Raw genomic sequence first — 22,801 nt, forward strand, 5'->3', positions numbered from 1 at the left:
CTCCAGGAAAGTAATCAAATTCTATGCTAGTCTTGTGTTTCAGCCACCCCTGCCAGATAGAATAGCCTGGTCCTTCACCACACTTTTACAGTGCCTTGATAAAAGTTTGCATACCCCTTGAAATTTTCCAGATTTCGTCATGTTACAACCAAGAACGTGAATGTATTTTATTGGGGTTTTATGGGAAAGACCAACACAAAGTGTTGAAGTGGAAGGAAAATGATAAATGGTTTTACATTTTTCGTTTTTTTTACAAATAAATATGTGAAAAGTGTGGCGTGCATTTGTGTATTCAGCCCCCTTTACTCTGATACCCCTAACTAAAACCTACTGGCACCAATTGCCTTCAGAAGTCACCTAATTAGTAAATAGAGTCCACCTGTGTGTCATTTAATCTTAGTATAAATACAGCTGTTCTGTGAAGCCCTCAGAGGTTTGTTAGAGAACCTTAGTGAACAAACAGCATCGTGAAGGCCAAGGAAGACACCAGACAGGTCAGAGATAAAGTTGTGGAGAAGTAAAGCAGGGTTAGATTATAAAAAAAATATCCTAAGCTTTGAACATCTCACGGAGCTCTGTTCAATCCATCATTCCTTGAAAATAGAGTATGGCACATTTGCAAACCTACCAAGACATGGCCATCCACCTAAACTGACAGGCTGGGCAAGGAGAGCATTCATCATAGAAGCCTCCAAGAGGTCCATGGTAACTCTGGATGCAGTATAGTCAGTGTTTATCTGGCGCTCCAGATGGAGTAATCCTTAGGGGTATAGTGTGTGGTTGTACTAGCTGGATGGTGTGGTATCCACAGAAAGGGGTATTAAGGGCACCAAGATTGGCGCCTCCCCCTCCCTGTTTTTTCCTTACATGGTAACTCTGGAGGAGCTTCAGAGATCCACAGCTCAGGTGGGAGAATCTGTCCACAGGACAACTATTAGTTGTGTACTCCACAAATCTGGCCTTCATGGAAGAGGGATAAGAAGAAAGACATTCTTGAAAGAAAGCCATACAAAGTCCAGTTTGCAGTTTGCGAGAAGCCATGTGGGGGGCACAGCAAACATGTGGAAGAAGGTGCTCTGGTCAGATGAGATCAACATGGAACTTTTTGGCCTAAAAGTAAAATGCTATGTGTGGCGGAAAACTAGCACTACACATCACCCTGAATACACCATCCCCACCGTGAAACATGGTGGTGGCAGCATCATGTTGTGGGCATTCTTTTCTTCAGCAGGGACAGGGAAGCTGGTCAGAGTTGATGGGAAGATGGATGGAGCCAAATACAGGGCAATCTTAGAAGAAAACCTGTTAGTCTGTAAAAGTTGGAGGCGAAGGTTCACCTTCCAGCAGGACAACTCTAAACATACAGCCAGAGCTACAATGGATTGGTTTAGATCAAAGCATATTCATGTTAGAAAGACCCAGTCAAAGTCCAGACCTAAATCCAATTGCGAATCTGTGGCAAGATTAGAAAATAGCTGTTCACAGATGCTCTCCATCCAATCAGGACAGAGCTTGAGCTATTTTGCAATTGCAAAGAAAAATGGGCAAAAATAACCCTCTGTAGATGTGCAAAGCTGGTAGAGACATCCCCAAAAAACTTGCAGCTGTAATTGCAGTGAAAGGGGGTTCTAAAAAGTATTGACTCAGAGGGGCTGAATACAAATGCACACCACACTTTTCACATATTTATTTGTAAAAAAATTTGAAAACAATTTATTGTTCCCCCCCCCCCCCCATTCACAATTATGTGCCACTTTGTGTTGTTCTATCACATAAAATCCCAATAAAATACATTTACTTTATTGGTTGGAACATTTCAAGGGGTACGAATACTTTTTCAGGGCACTGTACCTGGGGCAGTTAGGCTATACAGCCTGCTTAACTAGTTGCCGCCTGCCCACCATCAAATAACGGGGAGGCGGTGCGGCTCTCGTTCTGGGACGACGTCATATGATGACTCGTGGGAGCGTGCAGCGATCGCGGCCGCACTGTGTTGCTAGGACATGGCACAATCCCGATTTCTGTAAAGAGCCGCATCCGCAGCTCTTTAACAATGTGATCGGCTGTGTCCAATCACAGCCGGTCACATGTAAACAGAGATGCTGGTAATCGGCGCTCCTCGTCTCACAATGACAGAGTGTGTGGCGAGGAGAGCCGATCAGCGGCATCTCCTTGCAGGGGGCAACAAAGCATGTAATCAGGGTACTTCCAACCTTTTATTTTGATTCAATGGAATTATAGCGCTATTCCAGTAGAAGCCGTGGGATTATTGTCCAGGTCTTCCCGACAGGCTTTGCCCTGCAGCCAGGCACACAGGCTCATTTGCATGTTTCTTCGATGACCAGTCTAGGTTGTTTTGTGGTTTTTATTTTTTGAAAACTTGGATAGGTTTGAGGGTAGTAATGGGATACTCCAAAAACAAGAACTTTGTTTAACTGAGGACTTCTTCGGAACAGGCTATAGTGGTGTTCGGCCTTGAAACAAACTGTAGACTTCAGCTCAGAAGTAGTAGTTAGAGCCACAAGAGCAGAGTCCCATTTAGTAGGCGATTAGGTTGACAATGCTCTTCAGGACAGCCGGTGTCCCCTTTTAAATAGACCCGTGGCTGACTATATAGTACCAGAGGCATGGGTGTAGCATAAGGGGTTGCAGGGGTCACAATCGCAACCCCGCCTCTAGCTCCAGGGGGCCCCTGCAGCCTCCCTGTCATATTATCATATCCTCCACAAAATCCAGCTCCGATCTGCTCTAGGGCCCCACAGGCACGCTCCAGTACTGGGCTTCTACTTTGCCCTCCACAGTCCACACCCCTCCCTTCCCATTGACTGTGGAGAAGCTGTGAGCCATTTCCTGAATGGAGAGGAGCACGAGGTGAGAACAGCCCAGGATGGGGAAGTGTCTGTACTGTGTGCTGGCAACATGGAATGGTAACTGAACTCAGCGAGGCAAGAGGAGGAGAGTGCCGTCCTGTAGCCACGATGGGACCAATGTCACTGGTGAGGCATGACACTGCTCAGTGTCTCCTATTCACCAGATGGGATTCTCTGTACCCCCCCCCCCACCCATGATTTCAGCCCTGTGTAGTGGGGGGGGGGGGGGGGGCTGTATACAGTGCCGGGATGGGAAAGGAGCTCTACCAAGTGACCTGCCAGGGGTCCCTGTCCTCTGATTCTCCAGCGATAATCCCTGTCCTCTGATGTAAAGAGGAACTCTGGGAACTCAAAACTCTTAAACCACTTTGATTATCTTGGCATGCAGTGGATGTATCTGCACGCACATTGGAAGTAGTGGTGGGGGGGGGCCCAGGTCAACTTTTGCATCTGGGCCCACAAGCTTCAAGCTATGCCTCTGACCAGAGGGGTAGCAAAAGCACAGAGAGGTCCCCAAGATCTCTCAAGCCCAAGGACAGCTGGTAGCCTCCATCCAACTTCCAAGTGAAACCTTCCCATTATAGCAGACAGCACCCTCAGTCAGCTCTTTTTAGCTCCCTGGTCTCAGTATTTAAGCCCCTGAGGTATCACCAACAGCAGTTTCCACCTAGGAAGGGCAGCGTGCCCCCCAGCCTGGACTAATCTACTCTGGGAAAAGACCCCAGGCTCAGTGTGCTCACAGACTACTGTATATACAATCTCCCAGCATGCCATCAGAGCCTGCTTCTCTGGGATAGGCCAGGGCTGTATCAATATTCATGCTGCCATCTGCATAGCTCCACACCTACAGTATCATCCAGAAACTTCTCAAGTTCCCTGGACATGGAGGAAGCTATAGACCAGACTGGAAGCAGCTGAACACACTGAGCAGGCCTGACTAGAAGGTTGCAGTTTCACTGACTACAGTGAGCAGAATATGCTTTTACCTACCAAACCAATACAGCCACACTGACTATAGCGTGGCAACTAAATTTACCTATCAAAACACAACTAAATCTAACTTCTGTCTAGGAGGGTGCTACAGAATGTATTCAGATGTGAGTTGGTATTTCTGTTTTTGTTTCTGAAGATGGTGGTGCCTTTTTGAGAAATTTTACAATGTACCTACCATTTAGCATCCACTGATAAGTTCAGTACAATAAACTAATCCTATCCTCAGCAACCACTAACAACATTTTCTATTTCTTATGAAAAGGCTCTCAGTGGTTTCCCATTCTTATCTCTCTGTCTGCAGTGGTCACTTTGGAGAGGTGAGGAAATGCAAAGAGAAGACTACGGGGTGTCTGTACGCAGGAAAGTTCATAAAGACCCGCAAATGTAAAGGGAGCCGCCTGGGCCAGGAACGTGATCAGATAGAGCGAGAAGTCTTCATCCTCCAGCAACTCGAGCACCCCAATTGCATGAAGCTGTATGATGTCTTCGCCAGCAAGGCCGAGATGGTGCTCATCCTGGAACTGTAAGTAATGGTTGCTGTCCTAGACCTGTTGCTTGTTTTTCCCCTCCTAAAACTCACCACACAAGTTACTATCTGGTTGTACAATCTCTTTTAGATCCACCATACAGTGCAAGAGCCTGATTTATTAGATATAAATTGATGGGTTAGATTGGGTAGGTCCTCATATATAGTTTTGGTAGATCTAAAGTTGATTGTACAGAGATTGCATTGTCAGATTGTATGGTAAACCTAAGACAGGTAAACCTGAAGCAGCCATGATTGTGATCACATGACCCAGCTAAGGCACGGAGCCTCTATAGCAGCCTTTCTCAACTTTTCTAACATGGAGGAACCAGTAAAGCAACTTTCTAGGCTCAGGGAACCCCTGCTAAAAATGACTATAGCTACAACTCCTGGTACATTAGTGTGATGATCACTTAGAGAACTGCTCCTTACATTGGTGGTCAGTGGGATAAATGTCCCTTACATTGGTGGTCAGTGAGAAGAATGTTCCTTACATTGGTGATCAGTGAGAAGAATGTTCCTTACATTGGTGATCAGTGAGAAGAATGCTCCTTACATTGGTGATCAGTGAGAAGAATGCTCCTTACATTGATGGTCAGTGAGAAGAATGCTCCTTACATTGGTGATCAGTGAGAAGAATGTTCCTTACATTGGTGATCAGTGGGAAGAATGTTCCTTACATTGATGGTCAGTGAGAAGAATGTTCCTTACATTGGTGATCAGTGAGAAGAATGTTCCTTACATTGATGGTCAGTGAGAAGAATGCTCCTTACATTGATGGTCAGTGAGAAGAATGCTCCTTACATTGGTGATCAGTGAGAAGAATGCTCCTTACACTGGTGATCAGTGAGAAGAATGCTCCTTACATTGATGGTCAGTGAGAAGAATGTTCCTTACATTGATGGTCAGTGAGAAGAATGTTCCTTACATTGATGGTCAGTGAGAAGAATGTTCCTTACATTGGTGATCAGTGAGAAGAATGTTCCTTACATTGGTGATCAGTGGGAAGAATGCTCCTTACATTGATGGTCAGTGAGAAGAATGTTCCTTACATTGATGGTCAGTGAGAAGAGTGTTCCTTACATTGGTGATCAGTGAGAAGAATGCCTCTTACATTGGTGGTTAGTGGGAAGAATGCCCCTTACATTTGTGGTCAGTGAGAAGAATGTTCCTTACATTGGTGATCAGTGAGAAGAATGTTCCTTACATTGGTGGTCAGTGGGAAGAATGTTCCTTACATTGGTGATCAGTGGGAAGAATTCTCCTTACATTGGTGTTCAGTGGGAAGAATGCTCCTTACATTGGTGGTCAGTGAGAAGAATGCTCCTTACATTGGTAGTCAGCGAAAAGAATGCCCCTTACATTGGTGATCGGTGGGAAGAATGTTCCTTACATTGGTGGTCAGTGGGAAGCATGCTCCTTACATTAGTGGTCAGTGGGAAGATTGTTCCTCAGACTTGTGGTCATTGGGAAGAATTACCCCTTTTACAGAGAGCTAAATGATCAATTGTGCCAGTGGGAACTCCTCTGAGAGGCAGAAAATAAGACTCCTTGGAACCCTGGTTGATAAAAGCAGCTCTATAGCATTCACATCTATGGACAACTGATGGGACCTTTAGGCTTATACAACATGGATAATTTTGAAGTGATCATGTGCTTACTCCGGGTTGAATGGTGACCAGTTACATCCAATTCACTTCCTGCGAGCCTGGGCTCGTCGTTACATGAGCGCCATTCAATCCAGAAGAAAAGACTGTCCACCACGGCCACTGAGGAAGAGGAGGAAAGACCAATGATATTACCAAATGGGCCTGATGACTGCAGGTTTAAAAATATGTAAAGGATCATTTTTAAATATGAATTATGGGGATGGGTTGACTAAGGGGCGGGGGGGGGGGGGGGTAAGCTAGACTTCAGCTTTAAAGGATGACTGTAAGTTTTTAGAATTCTACTTTAAGTAACTACCCCAGACTTCAACACTACCCCAAAGAACTATACTATATGTGCATGCCAGATCTACACTGTGTGGCCCACTTGAAGCTCTTCTAGCTGGAACATGGCTTCTCCTGCGAATGGGTAGAAAAATCCCATTCATTTCTAAGGAAAGGAGGTCTATTATGTGAGCAAGTGATAGGCGGCAGAAGAAGCCCGGAACCAGTGGGAATACTTTGCAGCGGTGGCTGTGTAATTCCCCATAGGCTGCACAGTATGGATCTAGCTGTAATGTGGACAGGTAGGACTTTGGTGAGGTGGACCTTCAGGGCTTTCTCAGATTGGCCCGGATATAGAAAAGCATCTTGAGCTCATATTATTCGGGTGGCATTTGGACCATAGTTAGAACACTCCTATGGTGTGTATGGTTTTGACTCCTAGCAATAGCAGTAGAAGAATACACTAAGCTGTGAGCACCAACATGTTCGGCTCAGTAAGCCACTTGTCAGGCGTGTCTGAACAAGAGAGAACTCCTCAGGCTAAGACCGCCATAATGGTTTATATCTGTTGTATGAAAGGAGAAGGTATAGTGTTTTTCTATAAGCTGACGTTTTTAAGAGCACTTGTCCCCAAGGTTTGGACATTAAACTTTTTACTAGGGGAGTCACAAGGCTTTCTGAAGGACTTTATCTACAAAAAAGGGGTGTTCTCTATCAGGGAAAGAACATGAATGATCGCAGTCTACATTTGTAGTGCACAAGTATCTCTGATACATGTAGGTTGTGGTCATTAAGGTTTCCTTTAATGTTCCCGAAACGCATTGGTGCCTTTTTAATCTTGCTGTTGTCATATCATTATTGGAATGAAATGATTTTGGATTCTTGAGACAACCTCCTGCGCTCTTAGTCCAATTTCATTTCAATCTTGGAGGCCTTTGCCCTTTTGGGGACCTCCCTACTTTATGGTGGAGCTGCCAAGGTTAAAGCGGAACTAAAATTCCTCTGGTATTCACTATGTGCAGGCAGGCTCTTTACTGCAGAAAAGTCATGCAATGTCTCTTCTGCCAAAAAAATACACCTACCTGCTGGCTCTTGGCTTTCCCCAGCATGTAAACTGAGGTGTGCACGTGCAGCTGGCCCGATCCCTGTTTACCAGGATGATATCTCTCTTGGGCACCTGCAGGAGTGACGTCATCCTGCACCGGCCAATATAAATGGCCGAAAACTGGCACACAGAAGAATATGCTGGCACCAGCGACCCCTTTAGTTCCACTTTATTAGTATTATTATTTTTATTACATTTTTTTAATAAAGGATTTACACTCATGGGCCACTTTATTAGGTACACCTGTTCAATTGTGCTTGGTAACAAAAATTGCTAATCAGCCAATCACATGGCAGCTACTCTGTGCATTTAGGCATCTAGCAGATGCGCTACACCGTGTGCCACTCCTGTCAGCTAAGAACAGGAAACTGAGGCTACAATTCGCACAGGCTCACCAACCGTTCTCCCACCGCTTCTAAAAGTGATCCCGTGTCGAATCCGCCGCCAGGATCACTTTTATGTGAAAGAGAATCGCCCACTGTATAAAAAGGTACCGGGGTTATGGCAGCTAGCTGCCTCCGTAACAACGGTATATAGCATCAAATTAATGATGTGTATATACAGTGGGCGGTCTGGAAGTGCCTAATTAAAGGATGAATGATTCGAATCCAGCGCCTCACATTTGCTTTTTTTTTTTTACCTCAAAAGACTGGCAGGCTGCCAAATTTTTGCCCTCCTAGAAAATAGGCTATGATTTCAAGGCCTGTGTTATGAGCTTTAGAAATTAATTTCTCTGCAATGCTTATAGATACAGAGGTGAATGGGGGTTTTAAAACTCTAGATCGGGAGGAATAAATGGGTGACATGCTGTATGCACACAGATAAAAAATTAGTTTCACCAAAAACTCCATTTGGAACATCCGGGGTGATCTCTTGCTGGCCTCAGACACTTGGTGCAGCACCTCCTGGAGAGACTGAAATGGCTCTGGATAACAGATTAGCAGAGAAGAGGGCGCAATCAAAAAGTAGCATAAATGCGTTTATTGGGGTGAAAAACTGGCAACTCACATCATTTAAAAACAATGGCTCGATAAAAGATAAAGGCCTCTGGTGGAATTTCTCAACACAGCAGGGCGCCTGGGTTGAGACAACACAGCTTATCAGTGCCGCCTCATCAGTGCAGCCCCCTCAATGCAGCCTCATCTGTGCCCATCAGTGCAGCCCCATCAATGCAGCCTCATCTGTGCCCATCAGTGCAGCCCCATCAATGCAGCCTCATCGGTGCAGCCTCATCGGTGCCCATCAGTGCAGCCTCATCTGTGCCCATCAGTGCAGCCTCATCTGTGCCTATCAGGGCCGCCCCATCAGTGCCCATCAGTGCAGCCTCTGTGCCCATCAGTGCAGCTTATCAGTGCCTATCAGGGCCACCCCATCAGTGCAGCCTCACCAGTGCCCATCAGTGCAGCCTCATATGTGCCCATCAGTGCAGCCTCATCAGTGCAGCTTCATCAGTGCGGCCTCATCAGTGCCCATTAGTGCAGCTTATCAGGGTCGCCCCATCAGTGCAGCTTCATCAGTGCGGCCTCATCAGTGCCAAATCAGTGCAGCTTATTAGTGCAACCCATCAGTGCCCATCAGTGCAGCTTATCTGGGCCACCCATTAGTGCAGCCCCATCAGTGCCCATCGGTGCAGCTTATCAGTGCAACCCATCAGTGCAGCTTATCAGGGTCACCCCATCAGTGCAGCCCCATCAGTGAAGATGAAAAATTACTTGCAAAATCTTATATCAGAATCTAAGAAAAACTTTTTTTTCTTCAAAGATTTCTTTATTTTTTTCATTTGTTTTGCAAAAAATAAAAAACCCCAGCAGTGATTAAATACTGCCAAAAGAAAGCTCTACCTGTCTCAAAAAAAAATGATAAAAATTACATTTGGGTACAGTTTTGCATGACCGCGCAATTGTCATTTAAAGTACGATAGCGCTGAAAGCTGAAGTTTTTTTCCAAAACTGTCGGTTCTTTTTTCTGTTTATAGCGCAAAAAATAAAAACTGCAGAGGTGATCAGGTACCACCAAAAGAAAGCTCTATTTGTGGAAAAAGAAAGACATGCATTTTATTTGGGTGCAGTGTCGCACGGTCGCGCAATTGTCAGTTAAAATAAATAACGCAGTGCCGTATCGCAAAAAATGGCCTGGTCATACATAAATCTTCAAGAGCTGAAGTGGTTAAGGGTTTTTTTTTGGTTTTTTTTTAATAAACCATTTGGGGGTGTGATGGGTATGAAAGGGTTGCGGGGGGGGGGGGGGTTGAAACATTAACACACTCTGATAAGATCGTTTATATCATGCTATTCTCTTTTTCATGTAAATTTTAAAAATGTTAAAAAAAAAAAGTCTATAAATTCCCTTTTAAAGGGTTGCGGATGCTTTTGGCCCTGCTGTATATTGGCCCTGGAATACAGAGCAGCAACACCCTCTTCTCTATATAACATCTATCGTATTTTTATCTCTGCCTTTGCTCTGCATCTTCTAAGCTCCTCTCTTCATCATCTTGGACTCTTGCCCTCCGCTTTGTTACTCGAGCGCGCCGAGCGCTTGATCTGTGCCTGCAACAAAAAAAGTTCCATTTCTTGCTCCCCGGCGGTTCCAGAAACCATTATAAAGCCATCCGTAATCCTATTATTTCTTTTTACTGCGGTACATAAAAAATCTCCTGTGTCAGTTATCTAGAAAACGGAGGATTCACAGAGTCCCGGCGTGATTTGTAACAAATGACGTTCATGGGGGATTAGCCTGGTAACCACTTTAAGACCAGGCCCTTGTCTGACATTAGTTGTAAAAATCTGTATTTTTTTTGCTAAAAAATTTCTTAGAACCTCCAAATATTACATTTTTTTTTTTTATAGTAGAGACCCTAGAGAATAAAATGGCGGTCATGGCAATATTTTATGTCACACTGTATTTGTGAAGCAGTCTGGATGGAAAAAATACACACAAAAAAAAAAAAAAAAAACAGTAAAGTTGGCACATATATATATAAAGAAATTAGAATTTTTAATTTTTTTTTATTGGCTATGTTTTATAGCAGAAAGTGAAAAATATAATTTTTTTTTTTTTTTCAAAATTGTCGGTTCTTTTTGTTTATAGTGCAAAAACTAAAAACTGCACAGGTGATCAGATACCACCAAAAGAAAGCTCTATTTGTGGCCAAAGAAGTTCAATTTCTTGCTCCCCGGCTGTTCCAGAAACCATTATAAAGCCATCCGTAATCCTATTATTTCTTTTTACTGCAGTACATAAAAAATCTCCTCTGTCAGTTATCTAGAAAACGGAGGATTCACAGAGTCCCGGCGTGATTTGTAACAAATGATGTTCATGGGGGATTAAGCCTGTTAACCACTTTAAGACCAGGCCCTTGTCTGACATTAGTTGTAAAAATCTGTATTTTTTTTTTTGCTAAAAAATTTCTTAGAACCCTCAAATATTACATTTTTTTTTTTTTTTTATAGTAGAGACCCTAGAGAATAAAATGGCAGTCGTTGCAATATTTTATTTCACACTGTATTTGCGTGGCTGTCTGGTTGAAAAAAATGCACTTTAATTAATTTAAAAAAACAGTAAAGTTGGCACAATTTTTATTTTTTTTGTTTTCTTGTCAAATTTAATTTTAACAATTAGTGTACATATGGTGGCAGCAAAAGAAAAGATCACATATATAGTAATAATATTGAGTTGTAGTTCCAGGCCCATTTTTTTTGTATAATGTGAAAGATGATGTTACTTGGCTAACATGTCATGTTTTAAAATTTCCGCACGCTCATGGAATGGCGACAAACTATGGTACCTAAAAAAATGTCCATAGTGTCAGAAACCATGAAATTAGACCAAGACAGAAGTACAGTTAAATCACACTTGTTTAATAAAAGTTAATAGAACAAACGTAGTCAAAACATAGCAAAAGTTCAGGAACCAGAAAGGATAATCAGACAAGCCAAACGTCAGGGAGCCGGAGATGAGCGTAGGAAAAACAGCAAGCAGGATCTGGAGCCAGAAGGGATGTCAGCCAAGCAAGTCTTTTAACAGGAATGCAGGAGAGCGTCTGTGATGTTGGCGAAGGCAGAGATCCTCTGGACTGGACGGCTTAAGTAGGCAGGACTGACGAGCAGGATATCATCAACAGGTGAGTAACTGTGGAGAGATAGGAGCTGGTAATTAGCCGACAGCTGAGTGGCCAGCTCTGAGAAGGAAGGGCTGAGCTCAGCCCTGACACATAGCTGATGCTTTAAGTACTTAAGGACCGGAAGATTTTCCCCCTTAATGACCAGGCCATTTTTTGCGATTTGGCACTGCGTCGCTTTAACTGACAATTGCGCGGTCGTGTGACGCTGCACCCAAACAAAATTTACGTCCTTTTTTCTCCACAAATAGCTTTCTTTTGGTGGTACTGGATCACCTCGGCGGTTTTTATTTTTTGCGTTATAAACACAAAAAAAAAAAAAGAGCAACAGTTTTGAACAAAAAAAAGCAAAACATTAAAATAAATTTCTTCCTCAGTTTAGGCCGATATATATATATTCTTCTACATGTTTTTGGCAAAAAAAAATATCACATTAAGCGTATATTGATTGGTTTGCGCAAAATTATAGCGTCTACAAAGTAGGGAAAAGATTTATGACATTATTATTTATTTATTTTTACTAGTAATGGTGGCAATCAATGATTTTTAGCGGGACTGCGACATTGCGGTGGACAGATCGGACACCTAACTGACATTTTTTACACTTTTTTGGGAACCAGTGAAATTATTACAGTGATCAGTGCTAAAAATATGCACTGTCACTGTACTTAATGACATTGGCAGGGAAGGGGTTAACATCAGGGGTGATCAAGGGGTTAAGTGTGTTCCCTGCAGGCGTGTTCTAACTGTATGGGGGATGGGCTGCCTGGGGACACACACAGATCTGGATCTGTGTGATTTCCCCTGTCAGAACGGACATTTGCCTTGTTTACACTGGCAGATCCTCGTTCTGACACTGCGGGGAACGATCGCGTGTGGCCCACAAACTACAGTTCCCGAGCCGACGTACAATGGCGGCGATTTGCGGGAACATGCTGACCTGCCGCAGTACAGCTTTCTTGACTAGCCGCCTGTGTTCTAGCAATGGAGAATGCTGGGCGGCAAAAGCTGCTTGCATCCTAGCAACAATGTTGCTAGGATGCAGGAGGTTTCCCAAGGAAGCCATCTGTGCCCTAGCAGCTGAAGGATGCTAGGTGGCAGAAGCTCTCTGCATTCTAGCAAACGATAATAATGGATGACTCCTGCAGCGTCCTCCATTGCTAGAACACAGGTCAAGGAAGCCACCTATCATCCTCTGTTGCTGGGACACAGACCCTTCCTGCCACCTAGCATCCTTCTGTTAGGGCACAGGCAACTTACAGAAGAATCCTTCTGGGACCTAAGAAAGGAAGGACATCAGGAGGCTTTCTTAAGAAGCCGCCAGTGTTGTGGCAATGAGATTGCTAGGACGCAGGCGGCTATTGCCACCTAGCATCTTCTGTTGCTAGGACGCAGCTGTTGTACTCCAAGGAGTACATTTGCTCTGTATGTTGTTGCTATATGCGTGTAAAGGTTAGCCAAAATGTATACATGCATACAGCTGGTGCCCAAGGAAGCAACCGATCATCCTCAACTGCAAGGACGCAGACAGCTTCTGCCTCCTAGTGTCCTTCGGTTGCTAGGGCGCAGGTGCGTACGTCCTAGCAACAGGGTTGCTATAATGCAGGTGGATATTTTCATCCACTGCCCTCCATTGTTAAAACTCAGGTGGAGTGCCATCCTCTGTTACTAGGATACAGACGGGTTCTACTGCCTAGCATCCTCTGTTGCTAGGACGCAAGCAGCTCTTGTACTTCAACAGAGTACATTTCAACAACTGTAAGCTAGGTGCATGTAAATGTTAGCACAAATTTTTAAATGCGTACAGAGTAAAATACAATCCATGCACAGGTCCTCAGATGCAGATTGTTAATTAATTAATGTATTTTTTTATAACGGCTCTGAATGCAGCACAAATTTAGCAATTCTTTTAAACAGTTGTGTACATGGCCCCATAGAAAACACTATACCCCGGTTCAGATCTGTAAAAACGGCTTTTTTCATGGCCTTGTGCATGAGCCCTTTGAACACTCAATGTGTATCCAGTCAGGCCCCTGGTCTCTACACAATTAAAGATTTTACAATTTGTTTGCAATGTGTATGGTCAGCTTTTAACTTTTACACATCGGCTCGAATTTCGCTTCTTTTTCGCAGGGCTCCAGATGTTTCTTAGAGGCGTAACTTTAGTCGTCGCGTGATTAGCGTCTGGGGATTTGTGCTAAAACCGCGTTGGCTGATGTTATATAAGAAGGGAGAAGTGGGACACAGACGTGTTTACAAGTCTTCAGTCTTATAAAATCCCAGCTGTTCATCTTCAGCCTCCCTCACAGGGGAAGCTGGCCGAGCTGAAATTCGGCCAGGCTCTGAGGTAGATGTAGGCCGGAGTCCTGGCTCTGTACACAGCTGCTTGTTGTTTGTAGGGCCCATTAATGGTTGTTGGGTAAGAGAGGGGACGGCCAATGTTTTCATTCCGGAGATGGAAATGGTTATTCACAGGCTTTACTTTTATATCTCCTAATCCTGGAAAACGCAATGTTTACATCAGTGAGGGATAACGCGTCCCTCTTTGTTTATTGTTTGTTCGCAGATGGACGGAACATTCTGGAGGAATAGAAATCTTCATGACTGGAAGTGACGCTTTCTTCATGACTGGAAATGTCGCTTTCTTTGAGGGGCCAGCTTTTGTGTTAAGCCCTCTGTGGTGCCTTTTTTTTTCAGTTGCTATAGCAACGGCCTCGCTCTATTCTAATGTAAGGATTATTGTGATGGGTTGCCATGGAGAGCACAAAATCTTGTGTTTACCACTCTGTGGGCCTTTTTTCCCCCTTTATCATTCTAATAAATTACAGGCCTGGTTGCCATGGAGAGCGAAAACCTGTGTGTTTACTTCTCTGTTGTGCTTTTTTTTTTAGTTGCCATAGCAACTGCCTCCCTCTAAGATCCTAATACAGTGATGGTACACCTTGGCACCCCAGATGTTTTGGCACTACATTTCCCATGATGCTCAACTACACTGCAGAGTGCAATGAGCATCATGGGAAATGTAGTTCAAAAACATCTGGGGTACCAAAGTTCGCCATCACTGTCCTAATAAATGAAAGGAATGTTGTGCCTGGTTGCCATGGGGAGCAAAAACGTTGGTTTACTCCTCTATTGTGCTTGTGTTATTTTTATTTTTTAAGTTGCCAATCAGTTGAACTGATTCCCGCTATTATCTTAATAAATTAAAGGCCAGGTTGCCACAGAGAGGGAGTGTCCTTGTGTTTACCCCTCTGTAGTGCCTTTTTTCAGTTGCCATAGTGACTTGACTACCTCTATTATCCTAAGAAATGAAAAGCTTGGTTGCCATTGAGAGTGAAAACTTGTGTTTACCCCTCTGTGGTGCTTTTTTTTTAATTACCATAGCAGTAAACTCCCTCTATTCTAATAAAGGAAAGCAATATTGTGACTGGTTGCCATGGAGAGCAAAAATGTGGGTTTACTCCTTTGTTGTGCTTGTTTTTTGTTTTTTTTTGTTAAAGTTGCCATACTAACTGATTCCCGCTATTATCTTAAAGTGGTGTTCCGGCCGAAATTATACTTTTTAAATAAAAATACCCCTATAATACACAAGCTTAATGCATTCTAGTAAAGTTAGTCTGTAAACTAAGATCTGTTTTGTTAGTTTATAGCAGTAGTTTATTATTTTCTCAGCTTACAGCAGGCTGTGGCCATCTTAAGTGTGGGCATCTGAAGCCAGACTGTATTTCTTCCTGGATCTCATCCTTGCAGATCTCGCACATGCTCGGTGCAGCACAAGCAGTGTAATAGGTTTCAGGTCAGGTTTCCATAGCAACGGCAGTGTCAGAGGAAGTTGCCGCCCCTTCCCAGAAGGCATTGCAAACAGGAAATGATGTGATGGGCCACGGCCAGGGAGGAGGAAGTGAAAAATGAATACAGCAGATATACAGTAGGTGCTGAGAAAAAAAAATATATCCAATTTGTTTACAGTGCACAGTTTAGTGAGGGATGCTGAAGAGTTGTAAAAGTGGGTGGAACTCCAATTTAATAAATTAAAGGTTTGCCATGGAGAGGGACTGCCCTTGTGTTTACCCCTCTGTAGTGCCTGTAAAGCTTGGTTGTCCTGAAGCGTGAAAACTTGTGTTTACCCCTCTGTGGTGTTTTTTTTTTTTTCAATTACCATAGCAGTAAACTCCCTCTATTCTAATAAAGGAACGCAATATTATGACTGGTTGCCATGGAGAGCAAAAATATGTGTGTTTACTCCTCTGTTGTGCTTTTTCTTTTAGTTTCCATAGCAACTTACTCTCTATTATCTTAATAAATGAAAGACTGGGTTGCCATGGAGAGCGAATGCCCTTGTGTTTTCCCCTCTGTGGTGCTTTTTTTTTTCAATTACCATAGCAGCAAACTCCCGCTATTCTAATCAATGAAAGCAATATTGTGACTGGTTGCCACTGAGAGCAAAAACATGTGTGTTTACTCCTCTGTGGTGCCTTTTTTCAGTTGCCAAACTGTCTGACTACCTCTATTATACTAATACATGAAAGGCCTGGTTGCCATGGAGAATGAAAACTCTTGTGTTTACCCCTCTGTGGTGTGTTTTTTTTTTTTTGCGCACACAATTTTGCACGCATTCTTGCACTGCACATCGGTGAAGCTCACCTTAGAGTGGAATTCTATTCCAATTTTTTATTTTTAAAGGTTTTGGATAGAGCGGGAAAGGAAAGTTTTTTTGGTTTTGCTATCTGTGTCCCCATTGTATTTTGTATTGTCCTGTGACACAAGATGAAATGAGTGACAGAAAAGCAGTTTTAATGGAAAATATAACGCCATCTCCTGTTTCTTCATTTTCCTTTTTGTCCTGGAAATATTGGCGGCCATGACATCCTAGTAAGGGTGAAACTCCCCAGTGGGGACAAAGACAGAAATAAATATCTAACAGAGATCTTTACTCTTCTATAACCTATACAAAATATTTATAGTATAAATATTACTGCAGAACTTTTTTTCTTGCTTTTTTTTTTTTTTCTTGCTTTTTTTTTTATCCATTATGAAATAATTAAAGGCTTCAAGATATGCATATTTAGCTGACAGCCGCACAGCGCCCCCTTCTGGTTGGAAGTAGAAATCCCATCTGACCCTACTGTTCTCTTTTTTTTTTCTACAGGATAAGAGGCGGTGAGCTATTTGACTTCATAGCGGAGAAAGAGGCCCTGTCAGAAGAAGATGCCATAGAATTCATGGAGCAGATCCTGAAAGGAGTGGCGTATATGCATTCTAGACGTATCGCACACTTTGACCTCAAGGTAACATTTCTCTAGAGGTTTGCTGCCATCTACTGGTCACACTGGGAACGCCACTGTATCATGCATTAACCACTTAAGGACCGAGCCTCTTTTTGAGATTTGTTGTTTACAAGGTAAAAAAACATTCTTTGCTAGAAAATTACTTAGAACCCCAAACATTATACATTTTTTTTTTCTAACACCCTAGAGAATAAAATGGCGGTCGTTGCAATACTTTCTGTCACACTGTATTTGCGCAGCGGTCTTACAAGCGCACTTTTTTGGGAAAAAAATACACTTTTTTTGAATTAAAAAATAAGACAACAGTAAAGTTAGCCCATTTTTTGTTTTATATTGTGAAAGATAATGTTACGCCGAGTAAATGGATACCCAACATGTCACGCTTCAAAATTGCGCCCGCTCATGGAATGGCGACAAACTTTTACCCTTAAAAATCTCCATAGGCGACGTTTAAAAAATTCTACAGGTTGCAGGTTTTAAGTTACAGAGGAGGTCTAGGGCTAGAATTATTGCTCTCGCTCTTCCGATCACGGTGATACCTCACATATGTGGTTTGAACACATTTTCATATGCGGGCGCTACTCATATATGTGTTCGCTTCTGCACGCGAGTTCGGCGGGGCGAGGCATGTTTAAAAAAATTTTTTTTCTTATTTATTTTAACTTTATTTTTTTATTTTTGCACTGTTTAAAAAAAAAAAAATGTGTCACTTTTATTCCTATTACAAGGAATGTAAACATCCCTTGTAATAGAAAAAAAGCATGACAGGACCTCCTAAATGTGAGATCTGGGGTCAAAAAGACTTTACTTCTCATATTTACACTAAAATGCAATTAAAAAAAAAAAAATTGTCATTTAAAAAAATAAATAAAAATAATGGCCCTTTTAAAAGCTATGGGTGGAAGTGAAGTTTTGGCGTTGCTTCCGCCCTGCATTGTTATGGAGATGCCAAGGAAGGCACAGCATCCGATCGCCTCCGGTAAGCGGAGGAGGGCAACGGAGCCTGGCGGGAGGGGGGGGGCCCTCTCCCGCCACCGATAAAAGGGATCTTGCGGCAAATCCGCCGCAGAGACACCTTGAAGCGGACCGCCGGCCAAACACGAGGATATCGGGGTTATGGCAGCTAGCTGCTGCCATAACAATGATATCCTCCATCAAAGTCAGGACCGTATATCGGCGTGCGGTGGTCCGGAAGTGTAAAGAGACCCTGTCTCAACTTAAAAACTTGTAGATAAAACACACAGGATTAAATATCTGCCTGCAGTGTTTTTTTTTTCTTACATAAATTCTTTTTTTTTTTTTTTAACTTGCAATGTGCTAGAAATTTTTGCTGCCCCCTCCCCTCTTCTGGGAGTGTCTACTGCCTGTGCAGGCCCAGCTCCTCACATGACTTTTTTATGTAACAGCCAGTGAAGGGGCAGAGAAATACTATGGATGGGCACTTGGGTGACCCCCTCTGCGGGGGGGGGGGGCTTCCGATATCACATCCGGGGTGACAGCACCCAGCAGCAGTCTTTGGGGCATTTGGATGTCTACTCAATGGAGGCTTTCACAGGTACATAACAGGAATAACGTACAGTAGATGCACATCTAATCTAATATAATCGGGATGGTCTGGTGACAGGGCCTTTTTAAATGGGATATTTTAACCCTTCCGAAGCTGCTTCTTCCTTAACAGTCATGTTTTCCTTCTGTAAAGCCTGAGAACATTATGCTGCTAGAGAAGGACGTGCCACACCCCAGGATCAAGATCATTGACTTTGGCCTGGCCCAGAAATTTGAAGATGGGGTGGTTTATAAGAGCCTGTGTGGGACGCCGCAGTATATCGGTAAGGTGGATTTTCACTAAACTCATCATTTGAGCTATTATTGTGTCTTTTTTATTTGGTCTCTTCTGATGCATTTTACACGTTTTTTATATTAGCATGAGAAACTTTCCATATTTTTAGCAAAATCCTGCTATGGAAGTTCACCCAAAACTTAAGTTTCATTTAGAATTGGCTGATCTGCTGCTGAACCAGGCTTTCACGTCTCCCATCTTGATGCTTGTGCTGTGTTCTCTATAATAAATCAGAAGTGAAAAGGATAGTAAAGTCAGCCATAGATGGATCGAATCTCAGCAGGGACCGGCCACATTTTGATCCGTCTATGGGCAGGCTAGTCGTACTGAATCTGACCCATCAATTGACTTCAGTACAACCAGCCTGTTGGATATTTTGCATGTGATCATGGGCAGCGGCTATAGCCGCTAGCAGTAATCATTATATTCTGCCTGCCAGGAAGGCTCTCTGCATCCCCTTCCTGTGGCAGAACACAATTTGCACTGCAGGAGGCATTCCCCCATCAACACACTGACTGTGTTGATGGGGGAATTTCAGCAATTTTCTTTCCTTCCAAACGTGGTGCTGGGACCTTAGTTTAGGTGGGAGGAACTGAGACCTCTGCTGAGGTGGGAGGAGCTGGGACCTCTGTCGATGTGGGAGGAATTGGGACCTCTGTTGAGGTTGGAGAAGCTGAGACTTCTGTCAAAGTGGGATTTGCTGTGACCTCTGTCAAAGTGGGAAGAGGTGAGACCTCTGTCGCGGTGGGAGGAGTTGGGACCTCTGTTGAGGTTGGAGAAGCTAAGACTTCTGTCGAAGTGGGAAAAGCTGAGATCTCTGCCGAGGTGGGAGAACCTAAGACCTCTGCCGAGGTTGGAGGCGCAGAGACCTCTGCCGAGGTTGGGGGAGCTGAGACCTCTGTCGAGGTTGGGGGAGCTGAGACCTCTGTCGAGGTTGGGGGAGCTGAGACCTCTGTCGAGGTTGGGGGAGCTGAGACCTCTGTCGAGGTTGGGGGAGCTGAGACCTTTGTCGGGGGGGAGGAGTTGTGACCTCTGTCGAGTTGGGAGGAGCTGAGACTTCTGGCAAGGAGATCTCACAGTTGAAGGGTCACAGATCTTGGAAGCTGCAGAGTAGCCTAATATACTCTGTCGAGTTGGGAGGTATTGGGACCTCTGTTGAGGTGGGACCACTGTTGAGTTGGGAGGAGCTGAGACCTTTGGCAAATAGATCTCACTGCTGAAGGGTCAGAGATCTTAGAAGCTGCTGGGTAACCTATCATACTCTGTTGAGGTGGGAGGAACTGGGATCTCTGTTGAGCTTGGAGGTGCTGAGACCTTGTCGAGGTGGCAGGAGCTGAAACCTCTGTCAAGATAGGTAACTCAACATATTCATTTTGGATAGGCTAACATATTAAAATGAATCGATGAAGATATAGGTACAGAAGCTGCTGTTGCTAAATTGATGTCTATAGATGCAGGCTCCAGAACTGTCTTCCTGATATCCTGATATCTGGCTTTACTACTCATTAATCACCTGTCTGGAGCAAGCATCAGAATTCAGTGGCTGCATGTTTGTTCCAATCAGTGACTCATTAGTTAGTGAAAGTGAAGTAAAGATGATAGTGCCTTCAAGAGCAAGTTCACAGGGACTCCAAGGGAGAGATTTACTAAAACTGGAGAGTCCAAAATCTGGTGCAGCTGTGCCTAGTAGCCAATCAGCTTCCAGATTTTTTGTCAAAGCTTAATTGAACAAATTGAAATTAGAAGCTGATTGGCTACCATGCACAGCTGCACCAGTTTCTGAGCGCTCTAGTGTTAGTAATCTCCTCCATGCATATTTCTGGCCCCACTTGCTGATCTCTGAATATGCTAGCTGTCATGCTGACCCTCTGACTCCATTGCCCTGAGTCACTCTACTACGAACATGCTGGCTACTTGGCTTGGCTGCCATGCTGACCTTGAGTGACTGATCTGGATCGGATCAGAGACACTCTATTCTGCATCCATTGTTGCAGTCAGAAATGTTGACTGTATTGAAGTCAGGGGTTAGCCCATTAGCCAAGCAACTAGCATTTTCAGCAGGTCAACAATGGCAAGCCTCTTCAGGACAGGATCGTTTTTAAAGATTTAGGATGATATTGAAGCCAGAAGGTCAGCCTAACAGCCAAGCAATTAGCATTTGCAGCAGGTTGACAATGGCAAGCCTCTATAAGACAGGATCACTTAAAGAATTGCAATTAAAGTTATTAAACAACATTATGAGCCCCTATCTTTTTGCTGTCTGTGTCCCATTGGGGAGATTTTCCTTCACTTCCTGTCCTGGAGACACAAGAAGTCAGTTGTCACTGGAACAACTATAACCAGAGGAAGGCTTACCCTCTATTCTTGGCGACAGCATTTTAATTTTGTATTTTCAATCACTTTCTGTCCCGGGGGGGGGCAATGGGGCCATCAGGACATATAGAGAAAGTGAATCGCCCCAGCGAGGACACAGACGGCAATAAAACCTGACAGGAGGTCCTAACTCTTCCCTACTCCATACAAAATTCAAGAAAATTGGTCCACTATGAAGAGGGAATGTTTTGTACTCTGGGGTAGTTATGCACCAACAATGGACTATCCCTTCAACTGAATTCATATGCATAAGTAATGACAGAAGCACACAACTGTATGTATTTTCATGCAATCGCCATGCAATTAAAATCTATGTATTAATTGGGTGACTTTATTACACAGCACCAGAAGTTATAAACTACGAACCCCTGGGGCCACCTACAGACATGTGGTAAGTGTGTGATAATTGAATTTTTCTAATGTTCCACCAGGAAGGGCTTCTTCAATAAGACAAAGAGAATATCCAGTCAAGATGCATTTTTCTTTTTCTTTTTTGCAGGAAGAGATCTAATTGGTTGATGCAAGCAACTGACTTTTTCTTTAACCCCTGCCCAGGTCCGGTGTCCCTTTAACTGGATCTGTACGCCCAGAGGTCAGGAAAGATCGGTCAATCATGTGACCACTGTGGCAGCCACAGTGGTCACATGAGCAGGAGCTGGTTTCGCCAGCTTCCAATATTTAGTATGTACCAAAAGCTGTCTTTGTCAGCTAGGTTGCTGTGCTGGAAGTCCTGAATGAACTCTTTGTACACTGCCATATACCCTTTCTAGCAAACTTTGCATGAAAACAGGGATTTTTGGTTCACATGCATTCCAATACATGTTTAAGCTGGCCAACTGTGTCAAAGTAATCCCTCTCTGGCCAGTCCCTACACTACTCTACCCTACTATGCACTGCTCTACTCTACACTACTTTGTTCTACTCTACTCTGCGCTGCTCTTCTCTACTCTACTGTACTTTGCTCTACTCTACTCATACACTCTTTTCAAACTTTGCATTACAACAGGGATTTTTTGTTCTCATAGATTGCAATACATGTTAAAGCTGGCCAAGTGCATCAAAGTAATCCCTCTTTGCCGAGTCCCTACACTACTCTACCCTGCTATGCTCTAGTCTACTCTACTCTACTGTGTTCTACTCTACTGTGCGCTGCTCTTCTCTACCCTACTATGTTCTACTCTTCTCTACTCTACTCTGCGCTGCTCTTCTCTACTCTACTGTACTCTGCTCTACTCTACTCTTACACGTTTTGCAAACTTTGCATTAAAACAGGGATTTTTTTGTTCTCATACATTGCAGTACGTGTTTAAGCTGGCCAAGTGCATCAAAGTAATCCCTCTTTGGCGAGTCCCCACATTACTGTACCCTACTATGCACTGCTCTACTCTACACTTCTCTACTCTGCTCTACTCTATGCTGCTCTTCTCTACTCTACTGTGTTCTACTCTTCTCTATTCTACTCTGCACTGCTCTTCTCTACTCTACTGTACTCTGTTCTACTCTACTCATACTCTTTGCAAACTTTGCATTAAAACAGGGATTTTTTCCGCGTCAAAAATCTTCTCCTGGCCAGTCCCTACTCTGCTCAGCACAGAAAGCTCTCACCCACCCATGGACACATATGTACGACATGTGAACATTAAAGCTCACCACACATATGCGTTAAATAGGTGGAAAGAGGGTAAAATAGACATAAGCCCTAACTGAGTGATCCTCAGTAGGGATAATCTCAGGCGTGTTTGCATCCCAGTGCGAATA

At 43.6% G+C, this 22,801-nt stretch overlaps 1 protein-coding gene across 3 annotated transcripts in view; it reads left to right on the plus strand.

The window, feature by feature from the left end:
- The window catches only part of LOC141117013 (death-associated protein kinase 2-like), a 147,660-nt gene that overhangs the window by 109,630 nt on the left and 15,229 nt on the right, over window positions 1–22,801 (plus strand). For all 3 annotated transcript variants that reach the window (XM_073609581.1, XM_073609579.1, XM_073609580.1), the window contains 4 exons: window positions 4,165–4,386; window positions 16,692–16,830; window positions 18,530–18,659; window positions 21,386–21,434. In XM_073609581.1, the coding sequence (XP_073465682.1) occupies window positions 4,165–4,386; window positions 16,692–16,830; window positions 18,530–18,659; window positions 21,386–21,434 (540 nt within the window). The remainder of the gene's footprint in view (window positions 1–4,164; window positions 4,387–16,691; window positions 16,831–18,529; window positions 18,660–21,385; window positions 21,435–22,801) is intronic.

The sequence above is a fragment of the Aquarana catesbeiana genome, linkage group LG13 (genome assembly GCF_042186555.1).
Source record: "Aquarana catesbeiana isolate 2022-GZ linkage group LG13, ASM4218655v1, whole genome shotgun sequence".
NCBI classification, from domain to species: domain Eukaryota; kingdom Metazoa; phylum Chordata; class Amphibia; order Anura; family Ranidae; genus Aquarana; species Aquarana catesbeiana.